This window comes from Podarcis raffonei, chromosome 13 (genome assembly GCF_027172205.1).
Source record: "Podarcis raffonei isolate rPodRaf1 chromosome 13, rPodRaf1.pri, whole genome shotgun sequence".
Classification (NCBI taxonomy): domain Eukaryota; kingdom Metazoa; phylum Chordata; class Lepidosauria; order Squamata; family Lacertidae; genus Podarcis; species Podarcis raffonei.
The window spans coordinates 9,749,247-9,770,633 of NC_070614.1; the positions used below are offsets into that span (position 1 = coordinate 9,749,247).

Below are 21,387 nucleotides of genomic sequence, written 5' to 3' on the forward strand. Positions count from 1 at the left end.
AATCCCATCCTTGGCAGCAAAATTAGCAGCCCAGGAATTGGGCTGCAAAGCCTCCTTTCCAGCGAGTTCACCTAAGGAAGAAAGCCGGCTTCCCCCTTCTTCGCCGCTTAACAAAGAATCAGACTACGACAGGTAAAGTAAATTTTAAAATAAGATTTACTTACTTTGTATTCATGCAGCGGTTCACAGCAACAGTAGCAGTGAAAGCTGTGCAGGCAACATACTTATGTCTACAGTATAATCAGCTTCAGGCATGTGCCTGGAGCTGGAGCAAGCAGAGGCATGTCTGCATCCATCACTGGTCAGATGAAGAAAGAAGAACAGAAAGTACTGTACTCTCTGCTCCTCCTTCTCCAGGAGAGGAGGGGAAATGACACGACACTGAGCCCTCCCTACCAATTGTATTTCTGTGGTCTGAGGATCTGCCTATCAGAAATACAGCCCCTCCTCATGCCAACTAGCAAGAATATGCATCTGAAAGGCTTGGCTGCTCATTTCCCACAGATTGGTTTGTTTCCTCCCTGGCATGGCAGCAGGAATGGGCAATAAGCAACTCAGGAACTTTTGAGCAGTAGCCCCTAGCTTATGGTTACCAGACGTCCCCGTTTCCTTTTTTTAAAAAAAAATATTTTTATCAAACAATTTCAACAGAACAAATTATCAATCCAAATACCGTATTTTTTGCTCTATAAGACTCACTTTTTCCCTCCTAAAAAGTAAGGGGAAATGTGTGTGCGTCTTATGCAGCGAATGCAGGCTGCGCAGCTATCCCAGAAGCCAGAACAGCAAGAGGGATCGCTGCTTTCGCTGCGCAGCGATCCCTCTTGTTGTTCTGGCTTCTGAGATTCAGAATATTTTTTCCCCTGTTTTCCTCCTCCAAAAACTAGGTGCATCTTATGGTCTGGTGCGTCTTACAGAGCGAAAAATACAGTAATCAATTACACTATTTTCCCCCTTTTACCTCCCTCCCTCTACCCCCACAAGGACTTCCCTCAGCTCCCCTCCCTGATTTCTTTGCACAGATTATCCTCTGCATATTATAAAATTGTACATATTGTTGCCTTATCTATCACATATTCAACTATTAACTTTGTGGATGTTTATTCAAAACAGACATCCCCGTTTCCTGGGGACAGTCCCCAGATTTACAAATCTGTCCCCGGACAAAATCCATCCCTGGAATGTCCCCGGATTTCATTTAATGTCCCCGGATTTATATTTTAAGTGTTGTAGATTTATTACAAGGGAATGAATGTTGCGTGATTACTTCAATGGGACAAGACACATCATATGGGGACTTCTGGCGGGCACCACAGCAGCGAGCAGCTCCTGAAGCCAGCCAGAGCCACCAGAGCTTCCGCTGCCACTGCCAAGGGGGAACCGGGGACATCTAGCGCATCAACTAGGGGAACCACTGACACACACACACACACACACACACCGCGACTCAAATTGAGCTGGGAGCAAGAGCACCCAGCCACCCGGCTGACTGCCCAGCAGCGCTCCCAGGCCAGGAAAACCCCAGAGCCGAGGCATAGAGGAGGAGAGGAGAAGGAGAAGGGAGAGAGAGAAAGAGGAAGGAGAAAAAAGAGGGAGCCCCGACCTTGCTGCGCAGCTGAGGAGGAAGGTTAGGAGAGCACCGGGAAGGCAAGGACACATGGCCGAGCCCAGGCCTGACCTGAGACTACTCCATGGCAGCTAGCGCTCCAAGAGACGAAGGCCGCGTGACAGGGAAGACCACAGAAGAGAAGATATTACTTCTTAATTTATTTATTTTTTTAAAACCCCTTTTAAAAAATACCATTTTTTTCCTCTTTTCCAAAAAAAAAAGTGTCCCCGGATTCTTTGAAAAAAATCTGGTAACCTAACCCTAACTTGTTGCTCATTCACATTGAGCCACAGATTAAGCTAGTGCAAACGTGGCCAGTGTGTACCCTGATGTGATCATACAATGTCTGTTTTTTGTGTGTGCAGTTTTTGCAACAACAAAAAAAGGGGAGGGCAATGAATTGAAATTGAAAAGTTGCCAGCATCGGAACCAAAGTTGCCAGCTCTCCAGAGAAACTGCTAGCACTCTTTACACTCTTTACATCCCAACTTCACCTAGTTGTTTTGCATTGTTTTCTGCCAAACTTAAAAATAATGTCTTCTTGACCCAGATGAGGGAGAACAGTGCATTAAATTCCCTTCCCCTTTCTCTGCACTCACTTCTTTTTGAAACACCTCCTTGCTCCAGTGTGGCAACGTCTCTGTTGCCTGCACTCTAGTGCCAACCAATCGCTGCCAAAATTCTTCAGATTGGAGATAACTTAGCACTGAGGAAATTCCCCCAACTGGTATAATATTGAATAGCCAGCAAAATACTGAACTCCTTCATTTAAGAAATGCGGTACAGCTTCCAGGTTGCGACATGTTCCGTTTACATTTAATTGTAACACGTTCATTACCTGTTGAAGACTGTGCATTCACGTCAGCGCCATGAGCTAGCAGCAATTTGACCATTTTGACATGTCCTCCATTAGCAGCAGCCATTAAAGGTGTTACATCTCCTTTGATGCCTCTGTCTTCAACATTTGCATGCATTGCCAGGAGAACCTGTTGACAGAGAGAACAAAAAAACTGGTGAGGTAGAAGCGACTGGTTCAGTTAGGTGCCATTCTTGGGTGCTTACTGTGTCTTGTAAAATAATCTGTGCAAGAACCTTCAAACATAAAATGTACAGTAGGTATATATGGGTTCCATGATGACTACAGATGGTGATAGCAGTCATGAAATTAAAAGACTCCTGCTTCTTGGGAGAAAAGCGATGACAAACCTAGACAGCAACTTAAAAAGCAGAGACCTTACTGACAAAGGTCCGTATAGTAAAAGCTATGGTTTTCCCAGTAGTGATGTATGGAAGTGAGAGCTGGACCATAAAGATGGCTGATCGCCGAAGAATTGATGCTTTTGAATTATGGTGCTGGAGGGACTCTTGAGAGTCCCATGGACTGCAAGAAGATCAAACCTCTCCATTCCTAAGGAAATCAGCCCTGAGTGCTCACTGGAAGGACAGATCCTGAAGCTGAGGCTCCAATACTTTGGCCACCTCATGAGAAGAGAAGACTCCCTGGAAAAGACCCTGATGTTGGGAAAGATGGAGGGCACAAGGAGAAGGGGACGACAGAGGATGAGATGGTTGGACAGTGTTCTCGAAGCTACCAGCATGAGTTTGACCAAACTGCGGGAGGCAGTGGAAGACAGGAGTGCCTGGAGTGCTCTGGTCCAGGGGGTCACGAAGAGTCGGACACGACTAAACGACTAAACAACAAGAAGGTATATTAGCATGTTTGTGCTTCAATTATGCAGTGTTTTGGCTACATTACGTTACACAAACTGTTTCCCAGGGCAGAAGGAGCAGCTGCTGCAGTGTTTGCATCGCAGGAATGACAACATTATTAAAGTACAGTGGTTGCCCCCACCCCGAGAAAGATCTAGACAAGCAATCCCACAGTTTCCTCTCCAATTTCCAACTTCTTTCCCATCCCATTCTGTGGCTAATTCAGCAATGACTGAATTTGTTCCTTTTTTATTTTTGCCACACAAAAATTCAAATTTGATCCCCTATAAGCTTTGCAAACCTTGCCCTTATATGCATACATATGACTGGGCGTTGCAAGGGCAGAGAAGCAGCGACTATACCTATATTCTGTGCTATCTATCTAATATGAAAACTAATCCTATTCAGGATAATGCTTTCTGACAAGGCAAAATACTTCTATTGCGTTTTGCAGCTATGACCCCAACACTGAAGTGGATTTTTCAACTGCAAAAAAGGCTCACAAAACCCAGAAATTATTGGGACTTTTCTGTGAAATTCTGTTCTTATCAAGGCAAATGGCACCAAGTCCTTGGATAAGCTTGTCGATCAGGGCAATGAAAACAACCCCCCCATTTTCTGTATCCAGAGGAAATGGGGCCTCTCACCTCAAACCCCAGTCATAGTTGGCAAAGCACCCCACTGTTTCAAAGAAAGAAAGAAAAGGTTAAGGAGCAGACCAAATTAGTGAAAAACATAGGAAAGACTGAAGCAACCTTGGACAATATCAGCAAAAACTAATGAACTTCCCTTGGGTTACAGAAGATGAACGGGCTAGAGGGAAAGGTAACAGTATGAACGCTCCAGAATGTTAATATTCTTCTCCTTTATGGTGGTGGAGGGGAAATCTAACAGCCCAAATGCTTTTGCAGTGAGCACTCCATTCACTTGGTTGACATCTGTTGTGATCACCTCATTTGAGGGTTTCTCTACTGGAATTCCTGGGTTGAAGTGTCATATTGATCCTTCAAGTGATTGAGTTCAATGGACTGTGACTGAACCTGGAATCCTAGGAGTCCTAGGGGTAATGTTTGCCTGTGTGTGCAAAACTCCATTTCACGTGAAATGGAAAGTCTTGACAGAAGATCATCGTTCTGGTAGAGGTGAAGAAGAGACAGAGATAGGAAACAGTGACGCTACTCAAGCAAAGATGGCCAAAGCAATGTCCTTTAGAAGTTTCTTCACAGAATAAGAGTAGATTAGGAACCAACCTACAGCAATTGGAGCCATCAGAATCTTAGAGAAGACTCTAGGATGAAGAGACTGCAGTTGTTAAACCAAAGGAATCTGAAGTCTACTCTGCAAACTGGGGATGTGAAGGTAGGCCTCTGAAGTTTATCAAGGTTGATCAAGGTCATGCAATCTCCATTTCTGATACAGGTCATCATCAAAGCAAAGCATTTTCATACATTTGACTAGGAAGCAGATATGTATTTAAGGACAATATACAGTGGTACCTTGGTTTGCAACTGTTTTGGATTACAGCCGTTTTGGATTACAACCATGTCAAACCCGGAAGTGCGTGTCCCTTTATTTGGATTACAGTGGTACCCCGCAAGACGAACGCCTCGGAAGACGAAAAACTCGCTAGACGAAGGAGTTTTTCGTTTTCTTAGCCACTTCGCAAGACGCATTTCCCTATGGGCTTGCTTCGTAAAACGAAGCTTGCCCCGCAAGCTCCGGGGATAGCGGGGAAGCGCAGCGCGTCTTCCCCGCTGTCCCCGGACCCCTTTTGAACCAAGGGGCGGCAACGGGGAGAAGCGATCTTCTCCCCTCCGCCCCTTGCTTCAAAAGAGGGGACAGAGGGGAAGGCGCGCACGCCTTCCCCTCTCTCCCCGGAGATTGCGGGGCAGGCAACGGGGAGAAGCAATCTTCTCCCCGCCGCCCCTTGCTTTAAACAGGTCCGGGGACAGAGGGGAAGGCGTGCGGCGCTTCCCCTCTGTCCCCGGACGGTCTCCATAGGAACGCATTGATTGATTTTCAATGCATTCCTATGGGAAACCGTGCTTCGCAAGACGAAAAACTCGCAAGAAGAAAAAACTTGCGGAACGAATTAATTTCGTCTTGCGAGACACCACTGTATAACCAATTTTCTTTTGGAGGCCCCATTAGCGAAAGCACAGCTTGGGTTACAACCTCTTTTGGTTTACAACTGGACCTCCAGAACGGATTACGGTTGTAAACCAAGGTACCACTGTAGGTCTCTTCAGCACTGTGCACACTGTAAAATACTTTCCACATGCCTTGCTGCAGCGATGGCAAGCCCAGAGTTCACATATATTTTGTAGCAGCCTTGACAATTTGGTGGCAAAATTCCGCACACATACAATTACACACACCCTTAAAACATTTTACCGTCTACCAACCTTCATTGGGCTCCCTCAATTTTTATTTTCCCGAACCACAGTTTCAAAAAAACTCCCAAACGTGTCCTTTGTAAGTGTGTTTTGCCGCTATTAATAGTGCTAAACAGGAAGCTGCCCGTAATGCCACAGGCAGCCGAAGATCAACTAGGACTGCCAATTCCTGCCAAAGGCATCAAAGTGGCAGATAGAGCTGCAATCAGTATAATTAGGTCAGTGTTCACCTGAAGATTAACCATCACTGTTGAGTACTTATGAAGGCATCCGGTGCCAGACAGCTCACAGCAGACAGCATGAAGTAGTGAAGAGTGTGGGCTATAACTGCTAAGCAACAAAACTTTTCTTTGGAGAATTTTTGGGGCAGGGGGAGGAAACTTAACTGGAAACTGGCAGAACTAATCAGAAAAAGAATAATTTTACAAAAAGGACTGAAAAAGGAATGATAACCATTTGAAAATGTAACTGTAAAGAAAATAGAAAACAACATTAAAATGAAATGATGTTAAAAATGAAGTCTACCTCCTTTGGTTGGAAGCAGGAACTAAATGGAGGCAGAGGGTAATTTCTTTTAAAAATAGGACTTTTAATAAATAAAGGAAAGAATTTTGAAAAATACAGATAATTGTGAGAAAATGATTCCTTCCATCTGCCACATAGTGTGCTATCACACAAGTAACCTTGAGCACATTGTTATGTCTTTGCCAATACCGGCACTAAGCAGCCCTAGGATACAAACAAGGTCTCTTCCCTCCCACACTGCAGATTCATGGGAAGCAATCGCAGTGGCCTCCACTTGTCCCTGGAGCTCAAGGACCGATTGCAAGGTTGCAGGGCAGGTGGCTGAAACGTCATTGAAGTCTGAAACTTCAAGCAAAGACTAATTATTAAGGTGGAAGAGTTTGTATTCTGGGGTGCAGGAAAATCTACACTTTCCTCATGTTCTGATTAACTGAGGACATCTCAGTTAATTCTCATCTCACTTAAATTCTAGCCCCCTTTAAGCTTAAAATCAGCCCAAATCACTTTACAAAATGAAAGCAAAACGAACATAGTTAATCAAAAAAAGCCAGAAATCATAATATAACAAACATCCAAACCACAAATCCAATATAATTCCAGGTCTAACCTACTCTAAATGTAGGTGACCCTTTTGGAATATGCATTCTGTAACAGGCAGCTGAAGAACATAGGGTGGCCAACTGGTAAACTTTAGTCTGGATTTGGTGCTCAAAGCAACTTTTATTATTTTATGGAGGCTCTCCGACATCTAATTTAGGGTGTGAGGAAAGAGTTTTGCCGTTTGATTTGAAAGGAAAATCAGAAATGAAATTCTGCATGTATTTGCCAGAAGTTATTGTATTGCCATCTTGTACACATTTGGGAACAGCAAAGAATCACTGCCAATATACTCCTTAAAGATTCCACAATGCACACGAGTTTTCCTGTCCTGTCCCCAACCAATGACATCCCAGCATCTGAGTGCAAAAAATCTATACCCACGAAGTCCAGATGACCTGTTAGCAGATCCCTATTCATAAGTACCGTATTTTTCACTCTGTAAGACGCACCAGACCACAAGATGGACCTAGTTTTTGGAGGAGGAAAACAAGGGAAAAAATATTCTGAATCTCAGAAGCCAGAACAGCAAGAGGGATCGCTGCGCAGTGAAAGCAGCAACCCCTCTTGCTGTTCTGGCTTCTGTGATAGCTACGCAGCCTGCATTCGTTCCATAAGACGCACACACATTTCCCCTTACTTTTTAGGAGGGAAAAGGTGAGTCTTATAGAGCAAAAAATACGGTATATGTGTAGAAATTGGAATGCTCCAACCTTCAAAACAATAATTGGAGGGGGGCGTATAGAAACAAACAGAACAATTCAGAAGTTGGCTATCCCTGCTCTAAACAACAGTGAGCTTAAGCATCTTAAGTGTAAAAATTAAAAATGCCCCCCTCCCCGTTCAAGATGGGTTATGAATCCAGGAAAGTCAAATGCCAGTGTTCTGTATTTTCTGCCAAAATAGAGCATAAGGTACAAACCTGAGCAAGTTCATAATATCCAGCTGAGCAAGCCAAGCAAAGAAGACTTTCCCCTTCTTCAGTGTGCTCATTCACACTTCGCCCTTCAATTAGCAATTTTCGCACAGCATTTACATCACCTTCTGAACAAGCTTCTGCCAAGCTGCGGCTATAAAGAGAAAGAGGAAATTATGGTTATACACCAGTGCTTTGAAGTGGCAGCACTGGGTCCCCATCAAATACAGACCTGGCATGCCACCTGGATACACTGAAATACAACAGGTAAGCCTTAAAAAGCGAAGGTGAGGATTACTATAGGATGTATAGTGGTCATCACAATACTTGCCCCTGGTTCCTCCAAAATTAGCAATATAACTAGAGTGCTAGGAACTGTCCTTGGGCTCAAGGAACTGGACATCAGGAATGGCTGCATGTCATGAATTAGGCCTCGTGGGGAAAAATATGGAGCTAAAAAAATACACTGTCTGGCTATGGTCGTAGGTCAACTTTACTCAATCTGCTGCCCTCCAGCAGCTTACAGTTAGAACTCCAATCATCTCTTACTCCCTCTCATAACCCAACATAGTCATTTACACCAAGGTAAATCTGATGAGGGGACGCGGGTGGCGCTGTGGGTAAAAGCCTCAGCGCCTAGGGCTTGCCGATCGAAAGGTCGGCGGTTCGAATCCCCGCAGCGGGGTGCTCTCCTGTTGCTCGGTCCCAGCGCCTGCCAACCTAGCAGTTCGAAAGCACCCCCGGGTGCAAGTACAGTGGTGCCCCGCAAGACGAATGCCTCGCAAGACGGAAAACCCGCTAGACGAAAGGGTTTTCCGTTTTGGAGGTGCTAGACGAAAGGGTTTTCCGTTTTGGAGGTGCTAGACGAAAGGGTTTTCCGTTTTGGAGGTGCAGGAATTGTTTCAAAACACAATCTGAACTTTAAATATTCTGCTATAAAGCAGATTTTGCAGGCACTGAAGAGGCAAATCATAAACTGTGCATGAGACAGGAAAATGAAATCCAAGTCCTTTTTTTTTTAATCTTTCAAGACAACACAACACACTTTTGCAAAACAAAGTCTTACATTATCTTTTCGGAGGAAAAGATCTAGTACACAGGAAGACAAAGGAAAAGCTTGAATGAACGTCTTGAAAAATATTCACAATAACTAGACCAATACTATTGGCTACAGTCTTGGAATCTTCAACAAAATAAATTTTAAAATAGCAGAAATAGATCCTGCATGTGCAGTGATATATATGTATATACACGTACACACAGAGAGAGAGAGAGGAATTCTATCATGTTAACAGTTTTAGGCATGTGGATAGGGCTGGCAGTAGCAATCTTCACATACCGTATATACTCGAGTATAAGCCGGCTTTTTCAGCACATTTTTTATGCTGAAAAAGCCCCCCTCGTCTTATACGTGAGGCGGGCGGCGGCGGCAGCGGAGGGATGAGCGGCCCGAAAGGAGCCCTTTCTCACCACTGGTCCTGCCACCGCCGCCCGCCTCTCGCAAGGGCAGGCAAAGGAGCCGCGGTTGGGAGAGGCGCTGCGCCTCTCCCAACCGTGGCTCCTATACCTGCTCTTGCGAGTGGCAGAGGCGGCAGAGGGATGAGTGGCCTGAAAGGAGCCCTTTTGGGCTGCTCCTTCCTCCTCCTCCACTGCCGCCACCACCGAACCGGCTTATACTCGAGTCAATAAGTTTTGCCAATTTTTTGTGCTAAAATTAGGTGCTTCGACTTATACTCGAGTATTTACGGTACAGTGGTGCCCCGCAAGACAAATGCCTTGCAAGACGAAAAACTCGCTAGACGAAAGGGCTTTCCGTTTTTTGAGTCGTTCCGCAAGACGAATTTCCCTATGGGCTTGCTTCGCAAGACGAAACGTCTTGCGAGTTCTTGCGAGTTTGTTTCCTTTTTCTTAAAGCCGCTAAGCCGTTAATAGCCGCTAAGCCGCTAATAGCCGTTAAGCCGCTAATAGCCGCTAACAGCTGTGCTTCGCAAGACGAAGAAACCGCAAAACGGAGAGACTCGCAGAATGGATTAATTTCGTCTTGCGAGGCACCACTGTACCTCTGCTCCAAATGTACAAACATCTTCCTCCCTCAATTCTCAGCAATTTGCAGAGTACTTGGAGAGAGAGAGAGAGGTATTTCACTATGCCTGGTATGAAATATTAATCCTGCCTTTGCTGCCGAGTCCTGCGGCACATGCAGAGAACTTGGGGAAGAGAAAGGATTGTTCTCTCTCTTCATGCTGGGTTTTGCAGAATGCAGAAGCCATGAAAGATATTTGCCAGAGGACTTAAGAGTGGGCCCTGATGGTGACCCCAAACAATGCCTGACTATGAAGACATGCCAAAATTTGGGCACCCCTTCTTCTGGGGGTTCCAAGGTTATTCCAAAGTGCACTGCTTTCTCTTTCTTGAGATCCCTAGTGCCAAATGGATCAAGTAGGAAATAATATTTGTATTAATAATATGGGTAATTTAGCAGACACTTTGGTTTCAACCATCGCAGAAACACAAGGAACAGCTGTCAAGACTGTCAGAACAGGCTCTGGCGAAGCAAACACTCACTTGTCCATCTGCCCTGAATTTGCTGTACTTTCAGCTCTCATTCGGGTGAGTGCAGCAGCAGCCTCATCTAACGCACAGCTGACCGAAGACGTCAATCTGCGAAGCACCTCGGGATCTGCAAAGGCTTTTCCATCGGCTGTGGATAATTTACCTATTCCTTTTGTTCCAAGATCAACAAGCCAGTGGATAAGAAGTTTTTGGATGGGAAAGAGAAGAACAAAGACCATTTGAGCCCATACAAAATACTGGCAAAATACTAGTTTTATCATATCGGGAAAGGCCAACAAACTTTCAGCGGTGGAAATGCAGTGTGAAAATTCACTGGAGATCAATCTTTTGAGGATATTAAAAGTTACTAGTACATTCTTCCTGGCTTCAATGAGTTTATAGTTTCTTATTTCAGGTTACTACTGATCGCTACCAGTCCTCGATTCTGACTTTTGAATCAGAAACCAGAATCTCCACACAACCAAATATGTATAGACCTTATGAGAAAGAAACTGACAGGTTGCGTTTATAGTGTTACTACAATCTCTCCTTTTATACACTGTTTTTAAATTTAAAATACATTTCCAAAGCAAATATCAAATCAATAAACTTAACATTTAAGATATAACAAAAAAAGTCTGTCAACCAAGGTACAGGCAGAAAATAAAACCAGCATTAGCAATAGAACCTGCTCATAAAACAACATAAAACAGTTTGTGCAAATGTTAAGCGGGTAAAAAACAAGTTTGTGCTTTGCTAAAAACCTAAAAACTCAAAAAGGCACTGGCAAATGTAAGGAAGTATCTAAATTGAGATCAATAGTTTTTGGCAGGCCTTTTCTGTTAGTGGCTCCCTGTTTGTGGAATCCTCTCCGCAAGGAGGCTTGCCTGCAGCCTTCATTACATCTTTAGGCGCCAGGCGAAAACGTTTCTCTTCAACCAGGCATTCAGCTGATTAACATTCTATGGCTTTTAAAGTGTGTGGGGGTTATTGGTTTGTTTTATTATGTATTTTGTGTTCTCATTTTGTAGTTTTCTGTTGCGAATGACCCTGGGATCTACCAATAAAGAGTGGTACACAAGTAATAATAATAATAATAATAATAATAATAATAATAATAATAAACTATGGAATAGTTATTTGTTTGAACTTATTCAGTCGGACATTGTCGCAGTCATGTCAGAGGAAACAACGTGGAAGGTCAAGTCCACCACGATAACAAACAGATGGAACCCCTATCTTCACTGGATAAAAACTACTGGAACAAAAGACATTCAGTGGAAACTAAAGACACTATGCCTGTGGCTAAGGATAATAGTTTGAACCCTTCTAATGGAGGGGGGGGAAGGGGGGGAGGAAAAAATTGCACGGGAAATTTAAAATTGGAAGGAGATAATATAATGTATGTAAAAATCCTGAACTCGAATAAAGCTTCTAATAATAATAATAATAATAATAATAATAATAATAATAATAATAATAATAATAATAATATTTACCAGCAGCTTCTAGTAAAGCTTCTAACCTAGCTTGGGTTTCTGGATCTACTGTTCTTAGATCAGCACCATCAGCAGTACTCGACAGCAGCAATTTTGAAGCTGTCTCCAGCATTGGATTTTCCAGGTCATCCTGATCCAAAATAAAGGACTCCACCTAAAAGGAAGGAAAACGTTTTAACACATACTCTATTTGCAATGCTGTGACAAAAATCAAAAGACGCTGATGATGCCCTTCAATATCCAATTGGCTATATTATAGTGTGAGAATAAATGGCAATAAAAGCATTCATACAGACTTGCTTCCAAAACACTGGCCTTATTTCATAGAGACCTTGAGGACCATCTGGCTCAACCCTCTGCAATGCAGGAATATGCAGTTGTCCCTTACAGGGATCAACCATACAACCGTGGCGTTATCGGAACCACGCTCCAACCAACTGAGCAATATTTATGAAAACAACCAAGTTAACTACAATACTTATTATTTGTCTCTAAATGTATTGGTTTCTTTTGCACTCCTACCTAGAAACACCATGCACAGCTACTTCTGAACACCCAGCTGACATGCCACTCCATCTCTAGCCTAACAAAAGCTTCCCATTAGTAAGGGACTTTAGTCATTGTGAGGGACGTGGGTGGCGCTGGGGGTTAAACCACAGAGCCTAGGAGTGGTTGACGGTTCGAATCCCCGTAACGGGGTGAGCTCCCGTTCCTCGGTCCCTGCTCCTGCCAACCTAGCAGTTCGAAAGCACCTCAAAGTGCAAGTAGATAAATAGGTACTGCTCCAGCAGGAAGGTAAACGGCATTTCCGTGCGCTGCTCTGGTTCGCCAGAAGTGGCTTAGTCATGCTGGCCACATGACCTGGAAGCTGTACGCCAGCTCCCTTGGTCAATAAAGCGAGATGAGCGCCGCAACCCCAGAGTCGGCCACGACTGGACCTAATGGTCAGGGGTCCCTTTACCTTTACCTTTACCTTAGTCATTGTGAGCCATGATCTCATCAAAGTGTCTTAGATTAAGACTAACTGAATAACTGCGGGGCTCATCTCATCTTCTGCATTGTTTACTAGCTTATTTACACAATAAGGCACAATGAAGTCCAAACGGGTTTACCATGTAGAGTAGGGACACATACAGAAGTCAATATACGCTAACAAACCCTAACTTCACATATGCATTGAAGGGGTCTGAACTGGCAGTTATTAAGCAGGAAAAAGATATGGCGGTCATGGCGGATAGCCCATGTACAGCAGCCCATGTACAGCACATACTGTCCCATGTACAGCAGCCATGGGAAAGGGCAAATTTCATGCCAGGGGTTATTAGGATTGGGAATGAACACCCAACTGCTAATATTGTAAAGCTCTTGTACAAATTTCTGGCATAACCACATTTGCAATACTGTGTGCAGTTCTGGCTGCCCCCATCACAAAGAAGATGCTGTAGAGCTGGAAAGGGCATCTGAAATGAGTTGGGAACATCTTTACAATAAGATAAAGCATTTCTGGCTTTTTGAAAGACAACTAATGCAAACTATGACGAAAGCTTGTAAATTATATATGGAGTGGAGGAAGCAGATAGAAATGTGTTTTTCCCCTTCTCTCATATTATACAATTCAAGCTCATTTTACAGATATCGTTTCTTCAGGAGGTCCCTTCTGCACAATGTAGGAACCAGGCCTTTAATATGGTGGTTAGGCATTGGTAGAGGGTATTATTATGTAGATGTGTTGGGGGGAGGAGCGCCATCACCTCACCCAAATATTTAAGGGTAATCCGGTAAAGGATTCCGGGGGGCGTTGCCTCGTCCAAAACCTATGGAGGCCAGGGCCTAAAGCACGCCCCCGAGCAGTGACCCCTGGGGGAGTACCTATTTGATGTGCATCAGCAGGGCTCCCCCTGCTGGTGTTAACCCTTTCCGGTTTTCATGCTAACAGGCTGAAGCCGGATAGTCTGATAGGACCAATGCCTAAAGCCAATACCGCTCTTAAAAGGTAAAGGTACCCCTGCCCGTACGGGCCAGTCTTGACAGGCTCTAGGGTTGTGCGCCCATCTCACTCAAGAGGCCAGGGGCCAGCGCTGTCCGGAGACATTTCTGGGTCACGTGGCCAGCGTGACAAGCTGCATCTGGCGAGCCAGCACAGCACACGGAACCGCCGTTTACCTTCCCGCTGGTAAGCGGTCCCTATTTATCTACTTGCACCCGGGGGTGCTTTCGAACTGCTAGGTTGGCAGGCGCTGGGACCGACGACGGGAGCGCACCCCGCCGCGGGGATTCGAACCGCCGACCTTTCGATCGGCAAGCCCTAGGCGCTGAGGCTTTTACCCACAGCACCACCCGCGTCCCAATACCGCTCTTACCTGTAACTAATAAAGCTGTGGCCAATTTTTGCCCATTAACCTTAATCAATGGTGTCCGGTGTCTTTATTTATTCCAATTGGGGGGAGGCGGGAATCGCCATGCAAATCATTTCATCAGGAGGTCCCTTCTGCACAGCGTAGGAACCAGGCCTTTAGTATGGCGGCACCTACAGTACTCCCTTCCAATACAGGAGCCATCTTTTCTACCCTTTCGGTGCCTCTTGCAGACTTTCCCTTACCAAAAAGCCTTTTAAGTGGAGACATTTATCGCAGTCTGAATCTGCACTGGACCTGAATTGTTTTTATTTATGCTTTTCATTGTTAAAACATCCAAAAGTTATTTACGGGATGTGGTTCCTAAATGAATAAAATCAGTAAAATAATCTCAGCCTTGGAATACTCTACTTAAAATATTCACTTCTGTATAAATTGGACGTATTACCATTCAAGTAGAAATCACTTATTTTATAGGTTAATAAACATTGATTATGCTTCTTTCAGAAACAGAGCTAAGTTCCATCAGCGCCAGTTCCATCACATTTCACCAGCGCTAGGATTTTCCCTTGTGCAGCAGAACTCCCCCTGCACACCCACTAAATGTGTCCTAGGGGTTTTCCGGAGCAGATTTTGGGAGGCTATAGGGTACATATGGGGAGAGGAGGGGCAAAGTTCTGTCGTGGAAGCATAAATCCTTATCCTAAGTGAAGGAAGGCATTAGATATTACCCCTAGTATGCAACATCTCCATGAAACTGCTGGGAGAGATTATTCAGGAATTTGGAGTAAAGTGCAAATAATAATAATAATAATAATAATAATAATAATAATAATTTATTATTATTCATACCCCGCCCATCTGGCTGGGCTTCCCCAGACACTCTGGGCAGCTTCCAACAAAATATTAAAATACAGTAATCCATCAAAAATGCCGGAAGAAATATCAACAACCTCAGATATGCAGATGACACAACCTTGATGGCAGAAAGTGAGGAGGAATTAAAGAACCTTTTAATGAGGGTGAAAGAGGAGAGCGCAAAATATGGTCTGAAGCTCAACATCAAAAAAACGAAGATCATGGCCACTGGTCCCATCACCTCCTGGCAAATAGAAGGGGAAGAAATGGAGGCAGTGAGAGATTTTACTTTCTTGGGCTCCATGATCACTGCAGATGGTGACAGCAGCCACGAAATTAAAAGACGCCTGCTTCTTGGGAGAAGGGCAATGACAGGCCTAGACAGCATCTTGAGAAGTAGAGACGTCACCTTGCCAACAAAGGTCCGTATAGTTAAAGCCATGGTTTTCCCAGTAGTGATGTATGGAAGTGAGAGCTGGACCATAAAGAAGGCTGATCGCCGAAGAATTGATGCTTTTGAATTATGGTGCTGGAGAAGACTCTTGAGAGTCCCATGGCCTGCAAGAAGATCAAATGCATCCATTCTTAAGGAAATCAGCCCTGAGTGCTCACTGGAAGGACAGATCGTGAAGCTGAGGCTCCAGTACTTTGGCCACCTCATGAGAAGAGAAGACTCCCTGGAGAAGACACTGATGCTGGGAAAGATGGAGGGCACAAGGAGAAGGGGGCGACAGAGGACGAGATGGTTGGATAGTGTTTTCGAGGTTACCAGCATGAGTTTGACCAAACTGCGGGAGGTAGTGGAGGACAGAGGTGCCTGGCGTGCTCTGGTCCATGGGGTCACGAAGAGTCGGACACGACTAAACAACAACAACAACAACAAATCCATCAAACATTAAAAGCTTCCCCAAACACTCAGCTTTTCTTTCAGGAGTCAGGTGAGGCAGTCAAAATGCTGAGTAACTACCTGGACTCAGTAATGGGCTGAATGAGGGGCAATAAACTGAAACTCAAAGTTGAGAAGATGGAGATTCTGTGGGTAGCTGATCTGCCCATCCAGGGAGATGGTGCTCAACCTGACCCAGATGAAACTGCACTCCCTATAAAAGGATCCAGATCACTGCCTGGCAGTACTCCGAGATCAAGTTGCATCACCAGAGGACCAAGTAGTCACCTTGGCAAGGAGTGCCTTTCAGCAGTTTATGGCCAGTGTGCCAGCTGTAGCCTCTCCTTCAAAGATACAATGGCCACGGCTGTAGGCTCTGGCAACATCTAGGATTTACTGCTGCAATGTGTGCTGTGGGGGGCAGCCTTTGAAGACTTCCTAAGCTGCAGTTTGTTCAAAATACTGAGTCTGGTTGGCAGGAACATACCTAGTCAGTTTTGAAAGGTTTCTAGACCATTTCCAAGCATGCTTTGAAGTGCTGCTGCTCACCTGAAACCCTACGCTGCTTAGGACCCTGTGCTCCTTCAGGTATACAGGGCCGAAGCTGACAGCCAGCCAAGCCAAACACATAAGGTTGAGATGGGCAGAAAGTGAACTGGGGAGAGGTTGTCTGTGCCCCTCAGGTGAGCTCTGCTCATTTGCATCTTCCCTCCTAGGGCAGCAATTGGGAGGAGACAACCCATTCATGGAACCCCTCCTCCACTGCAGGAAAAAGAGAGAGAGGTCCCCCAAGTCTCGGGTTTAAGTGCTCCTTCCACATCACCCTTACTGCCGATAGAAAGTAGTATTTGGTGCAGGTAAATTGATGCTTTTGAATTATGGTGCTGGAGGAGACTCTTGAGAGTCCCAAACCTATCCATTCTGAAAAAGAAGAAGAAGAAGAAGAAGAAGAAGAAGAAGAAGAAGCAGCAGCAGCAGCAGCAGCAGCAGCAGCAGCGGAGGAGGAGGAGGAGGAGGAGGAGGAGTTTGGATTTGATATCCCGCCTTTCACTACCCTAAGGAGTCTCAAAGCGGCTAACAATCTCCTTTCCCTTTCTCCCCCACAACAAACATTCTGTAAGGTGAGTGGGGCTGAGAGAATTCAAAGAAATGTGGCTGGCCCAAGGTCACCCAGCAGCTGCATGTGGAGGAGCGGAGACGCGAACTCGGTTCCCCAGATTACGAGTCTATCGCTCTTAACCACTACACCACGCTGGCTCTCTGAAGGAAATCAGCCCTGAGTGCTCACTGGCAAGGACAGATCCTGAAGCTGAGGCTCCAAGACTTTGGCCACCTCATGAGAAAAGAAGACTCCCTGAAAAAGACCCTGATGTTGGGAAAGATGGAGGGCACAAGGAGAAGGGGACGACAGATGAGGAAATGGTTGGACAGTGTTCTCGAAGCTACCAGCATGAGTTTGACTAAAGTGCAGGAGGCAGTGGAAGACAGGAGTGCCTGGCGTGCTCTGGTCCATGGGGTCACGAGGAGTCGGTCACGACTAAACGACTAAACAACAACAAATACTCCTGTACACGAAAGCTTATGTCATAATACATTTGCTAGTATTGAAGGTGCACTGGAATAGCAGGTAGAGTTTTGCAGTTTGGGGACATGGGGTGAGGGAACAATCCTGGCAGGCTTGCCTCACAATCCACCAAAAAGTTCCCGAAACAAATGGATACAGCAGACACTATTAACCAGACTATCAAATTTAACTTCCCTATTCCATCTACAAGTGGAATGTATTTCAGATGTGGCAGGTAATGGTGAGATAAGGTCTAACATCCAGATCCTGTTAGAGACCTAGTTACCTAGGCTTAGAAAACATCACCTGGGAGATTTCAAGGTCTGCTCCAAGCTGAATGCTCAGTTACCACAGCAAGTACTGTCACTCTCGTTGCCTCTGTGCGTTAGAACAGAATCTCATTGCCAAATAAAGGCTTCCTGTGCAGGAAGGATGACAGCCTCAAAGATCAAGGTCATTTTCTTGGTAAGCTGTTTAAAATAAAATAAAAAGGATCCCTGCTTTCATCTTCATAAAAGAAGGACCAGGAAGAAGGGATGGCGGGGGTGTCTAAAGTGTTTTTTCTCTGCGCAGCTACAAAACAAGGACATAAATAAAAACCACGTTTCAACGGCACTGTATGTACTAGCTTAGTTGGACTTGCTTCCTCACTCTGTGGAGAAATCACATAAAAGGCCAAATCACTTCACACCGCACAACAGGAGATATAAGGTGCTTAACAGTAGCTTCCTCTTAACAGTGTAAATATAAAAAGTTGAAATACAAGGTAGATCAGGCTGCAAGCAACTGTGAATGGGGCAGCAGCCCAGCTTGTGCTCAGTGGACTCTCCTGTGGCAATCCCCATACAGCAGTAGAGCGCTTAACCCAAAGTCGGGAATAGCAGCAACAATGAGGTCTCACGTGAAGCCTTTATAACCATACCTGTTTTAAACTGTACAGGGCTATAACCCCTCTTGTAGCCTGGCTGCTATCTCTTAGGAGAAAGAAGAATGTGTACCTTCTCTCTCAGTAAAGGTAAAGGGACCCCTGACCGTTAGGTCCAGTCGCGAACGACTCTGGGGTTGCGGCGCTCATCTCGCTTTACTGGCCGAGGGAGCCAGCGTACAGCTTCCGGGTCATGTGGCCAGCATGACTAAGCCGCTTCTGCTAGGTTGGCAGGAGCACGGACCAAGCAGCGGGAGCTCACCCCGTCGTGGGGATTCAAACCGCCGACCTTCTGATCAGCAAGCCCTAGGCTCTGTTGTTTAGACTCTCTTAGTACTGCCCTCTTAACATGGGATCGGCTAGTGCTTCAAAAGCTGCAGGGAGGCTTGTTCTTCATTCTTTCATGCCCCTGGAGGCAGCTATCCCTCTCCACAAGGCTAAAAGTTGGCGCTTAGTCTTATGCTGCGACTGCCGTGCAAACAAATGCAGCTTTAAATTAAGAACGGCGGGACATGCGGCAGGGCAATATATAGCAGCTATCTTGTCTGCAGCTCCATGTGTCATTTCCTAAAAGCTTTCCCTTACCACCGCCACCCTTTAGGGCAACGCCCAATTAAGACTAGAAAGGAAATAGCCTCTTGTACAGATTCTAGGAGGTAGCCCTGGTTGCTATGTGGGATGACCAAGACTGCTTACCCACCCTTTCTGTGCTTCTAAGTGAGCACTCTGAACATATTGTATGGGATTGCTTATGACCTTGTTGCTTTCAAAAAAAATGGCAGTCACATGGAAGAGCCTTGTATTCAGCCCTCAGTCATCCCTGCTGAACAAAGCCTGCCTCCTAATTCATAGTGCAGCATCAACTGTTTAGGACAGGAGTAGGGAACTGGATGCAGCCAGTGGACCAGATCCTGACCTCGCCAAACTTCCATGAGTCACACTGAGAGAGTGGCAGATCTCCATGACCTGACATCACCATGGCATCAGTTCAAGTGTTTTCTTTTACAGACCAGCCTGAATTGCAAACAAAATGTTCCTTTGCCCCCAGTTTGATTTCAAACCTTGCAGGCAACGGAAGCAGCTGCCTGCTATTGCAAAGCCCATTTTCTTTGCTGGGGTGGTGTGATTTCAAATTGGCAGGCAGGCTTTACCTTTTAATGTGCCCCACACATGACATGAGGTGTGAGACAATTGAGTGTGGTTTCAGGTAAATAGCTTTGCATGCAAAATTAGGTCCTTCCTGGGCACAATTTATTTTTCTGGGCCGGTAAAATGTATGTGATTTCTGTAGGACTACCTCCATTTGTGCATTCTTTGACTTGTTTTAAATTGTTTCATTGAACTCCTTTGTCACTGGATTATACGCTTGTAACTAGGACCTTATGATGAAGTATGGGTAAGAAACAATTTTAATGAGCAAAGTAGAGTGGAATCATCCCTCATCTATACAAGTTTATTTCCTTTAATACAGGATATTCTGTGACCCAAGTAAACACAAATCAAATTCTGCACCAAACACACCACATTTTGAACCCAAATATATGTTCATTAAGCAACATTCTGCAAATATCACATTATGTATATACGTCTTAAGATTTTACAATTTGGTATGAAATTTTTAAACAATTACTAACTAATGCAAAACAATTTATTTCTCAGAATGCATACAAATGTCATGCTTTATTCACTACTGCTGCTTTTGTAAAATATGCACCTCACTTTTCCTTTGGCAATGATCAATGAAATGAATGTAAGTGAAAAAATGTGACTTGGGACGGGAGCACCTAGTCATACAAACTATCCCTAAGCAGAAAAGCTCCCATTCTTTTTTCAAAAGCCACCAACATTCTTACATGTATTTAAAGCTGAAAATATAATAGCTAGCTGGAATTCTCTTTTGATTGTTGTCAGATTCTGACAGATTCCGCATAAACAGATTATTCAAGTAAATCTTAATACGAAGAAGTGTGCACTGTTAACAACTGCTTTAGCACTAAAATCTACAAAGAAATTTGTGCCTCAGCACTCAAATTTCTGCAACTGTGAGGGCAGCATGTAAGTTTTATTGGGATTGTTAACGAAAACCCATAGGCTGCTATAAAAAGCCAGTGTAGGGTGGTTGAATGCAGCATGCAACGTACAAAACCCCCGTAACTCCCCCAAATTATGCTACACAAATTTGATTCTCATGACAAAATCCAAAATGAGAGTTGAGAAAACAAAGAGTTCTTTATATATTGTATAAATAAATGTGGCTGGAATAATAGCTCTCACTAACACAATAGTAAGCCCTGAACTGTATAATAGAGGGAAGTGTTTTGTCCAGCTCAGATGGCACCATATTTCCTCACTAGAAGATGACAGCAGGGACTTAAGGAGGACCCCTTCTAATTAGCAAGGGTCTTCCTAGCTGTCCCAACTCCCTGGTAACACCTAATGCAAAATTTACAATTAAAAAGGTGTGCAGACAAATATGTTCTAATTTTGTATCATGTACCCAGCATCCTTCTGGGGCCTGAAGGTAATTTGTTTCCATAGGTCTAAACCACTGGCCTTGTAAGGTGAGTCACACCAGGGCACAGTCATCAGAAAGCTACATCCTAAAAGGAAAAGGAGGAGAAGGAGGAGAAGGAGGAGGAGGAGGAGGAGAAGGAGAAGGAGAAGGAGAAGGAGAAGGAGAAGGAGAAGGAGAAGGAGAAGAAGAAGAAGAAGAAGAAGAAGAAGAAGAAGAAGAAGAAGAAGAAGAGTGAAACCCATTTAAAAGACTGGGGTTGGAGGAAGGTCCCAGATCTAAGACAACTTTAGATGATTGGCCTAGATCACAAGGATTTCCTTACCATTCTTAATGAGTGAGTTACTTGCATAGACTTCCAAAATACTGTGGTGCCCCGCAAGACGAATGCCTCGCAAGACGAAAAACTCGCTAGACGAAAGAGTTTTCCGTTTTTTGAGTCGTTCTGCAAGACGAATTTCCCTATGGGCTTGCTTCGCAAGA

General features: G+C 44.6%; 1 protein-coding gene across 6 annotated transcripts in view; it reads right to left on the reverse strand.

Annotated features, from left to right (window-relative positions):
• Nucleotides 1-21,387, reverse strand: part of ANKRD17 (ankyrin repeat domain 17) — a 111,127-nt gene that overhangs the window by 54,305 nt on the left and 35,435 nt on the right. For all 6 annotated transcript variants that reach the window (XM_053362139.1, XM_053362138.1, XM_053362137.1 and 3 more), the window contains exons 2-5: nt 11,806-11,959; nt 10,319-10,475; nt 7,760-7,907; nt 2,448-2,595 (exon numbers count right to left, since the gene is read on the reverse strand). In XM_053362139.1, coding sequence (XP_053218114.1) covers nt 2,448-2,595; nt 7,760-7,907; nt 10,319-10,475; nt 11,806-11,959 — 607 coding nt within the window. The remainder of the gene's footprint in view (nt 1-2,447; nt 2,596-7,759; nt 7,908-10,318; nt 10,476-11,805; nt 11,960-21,387) is intronic.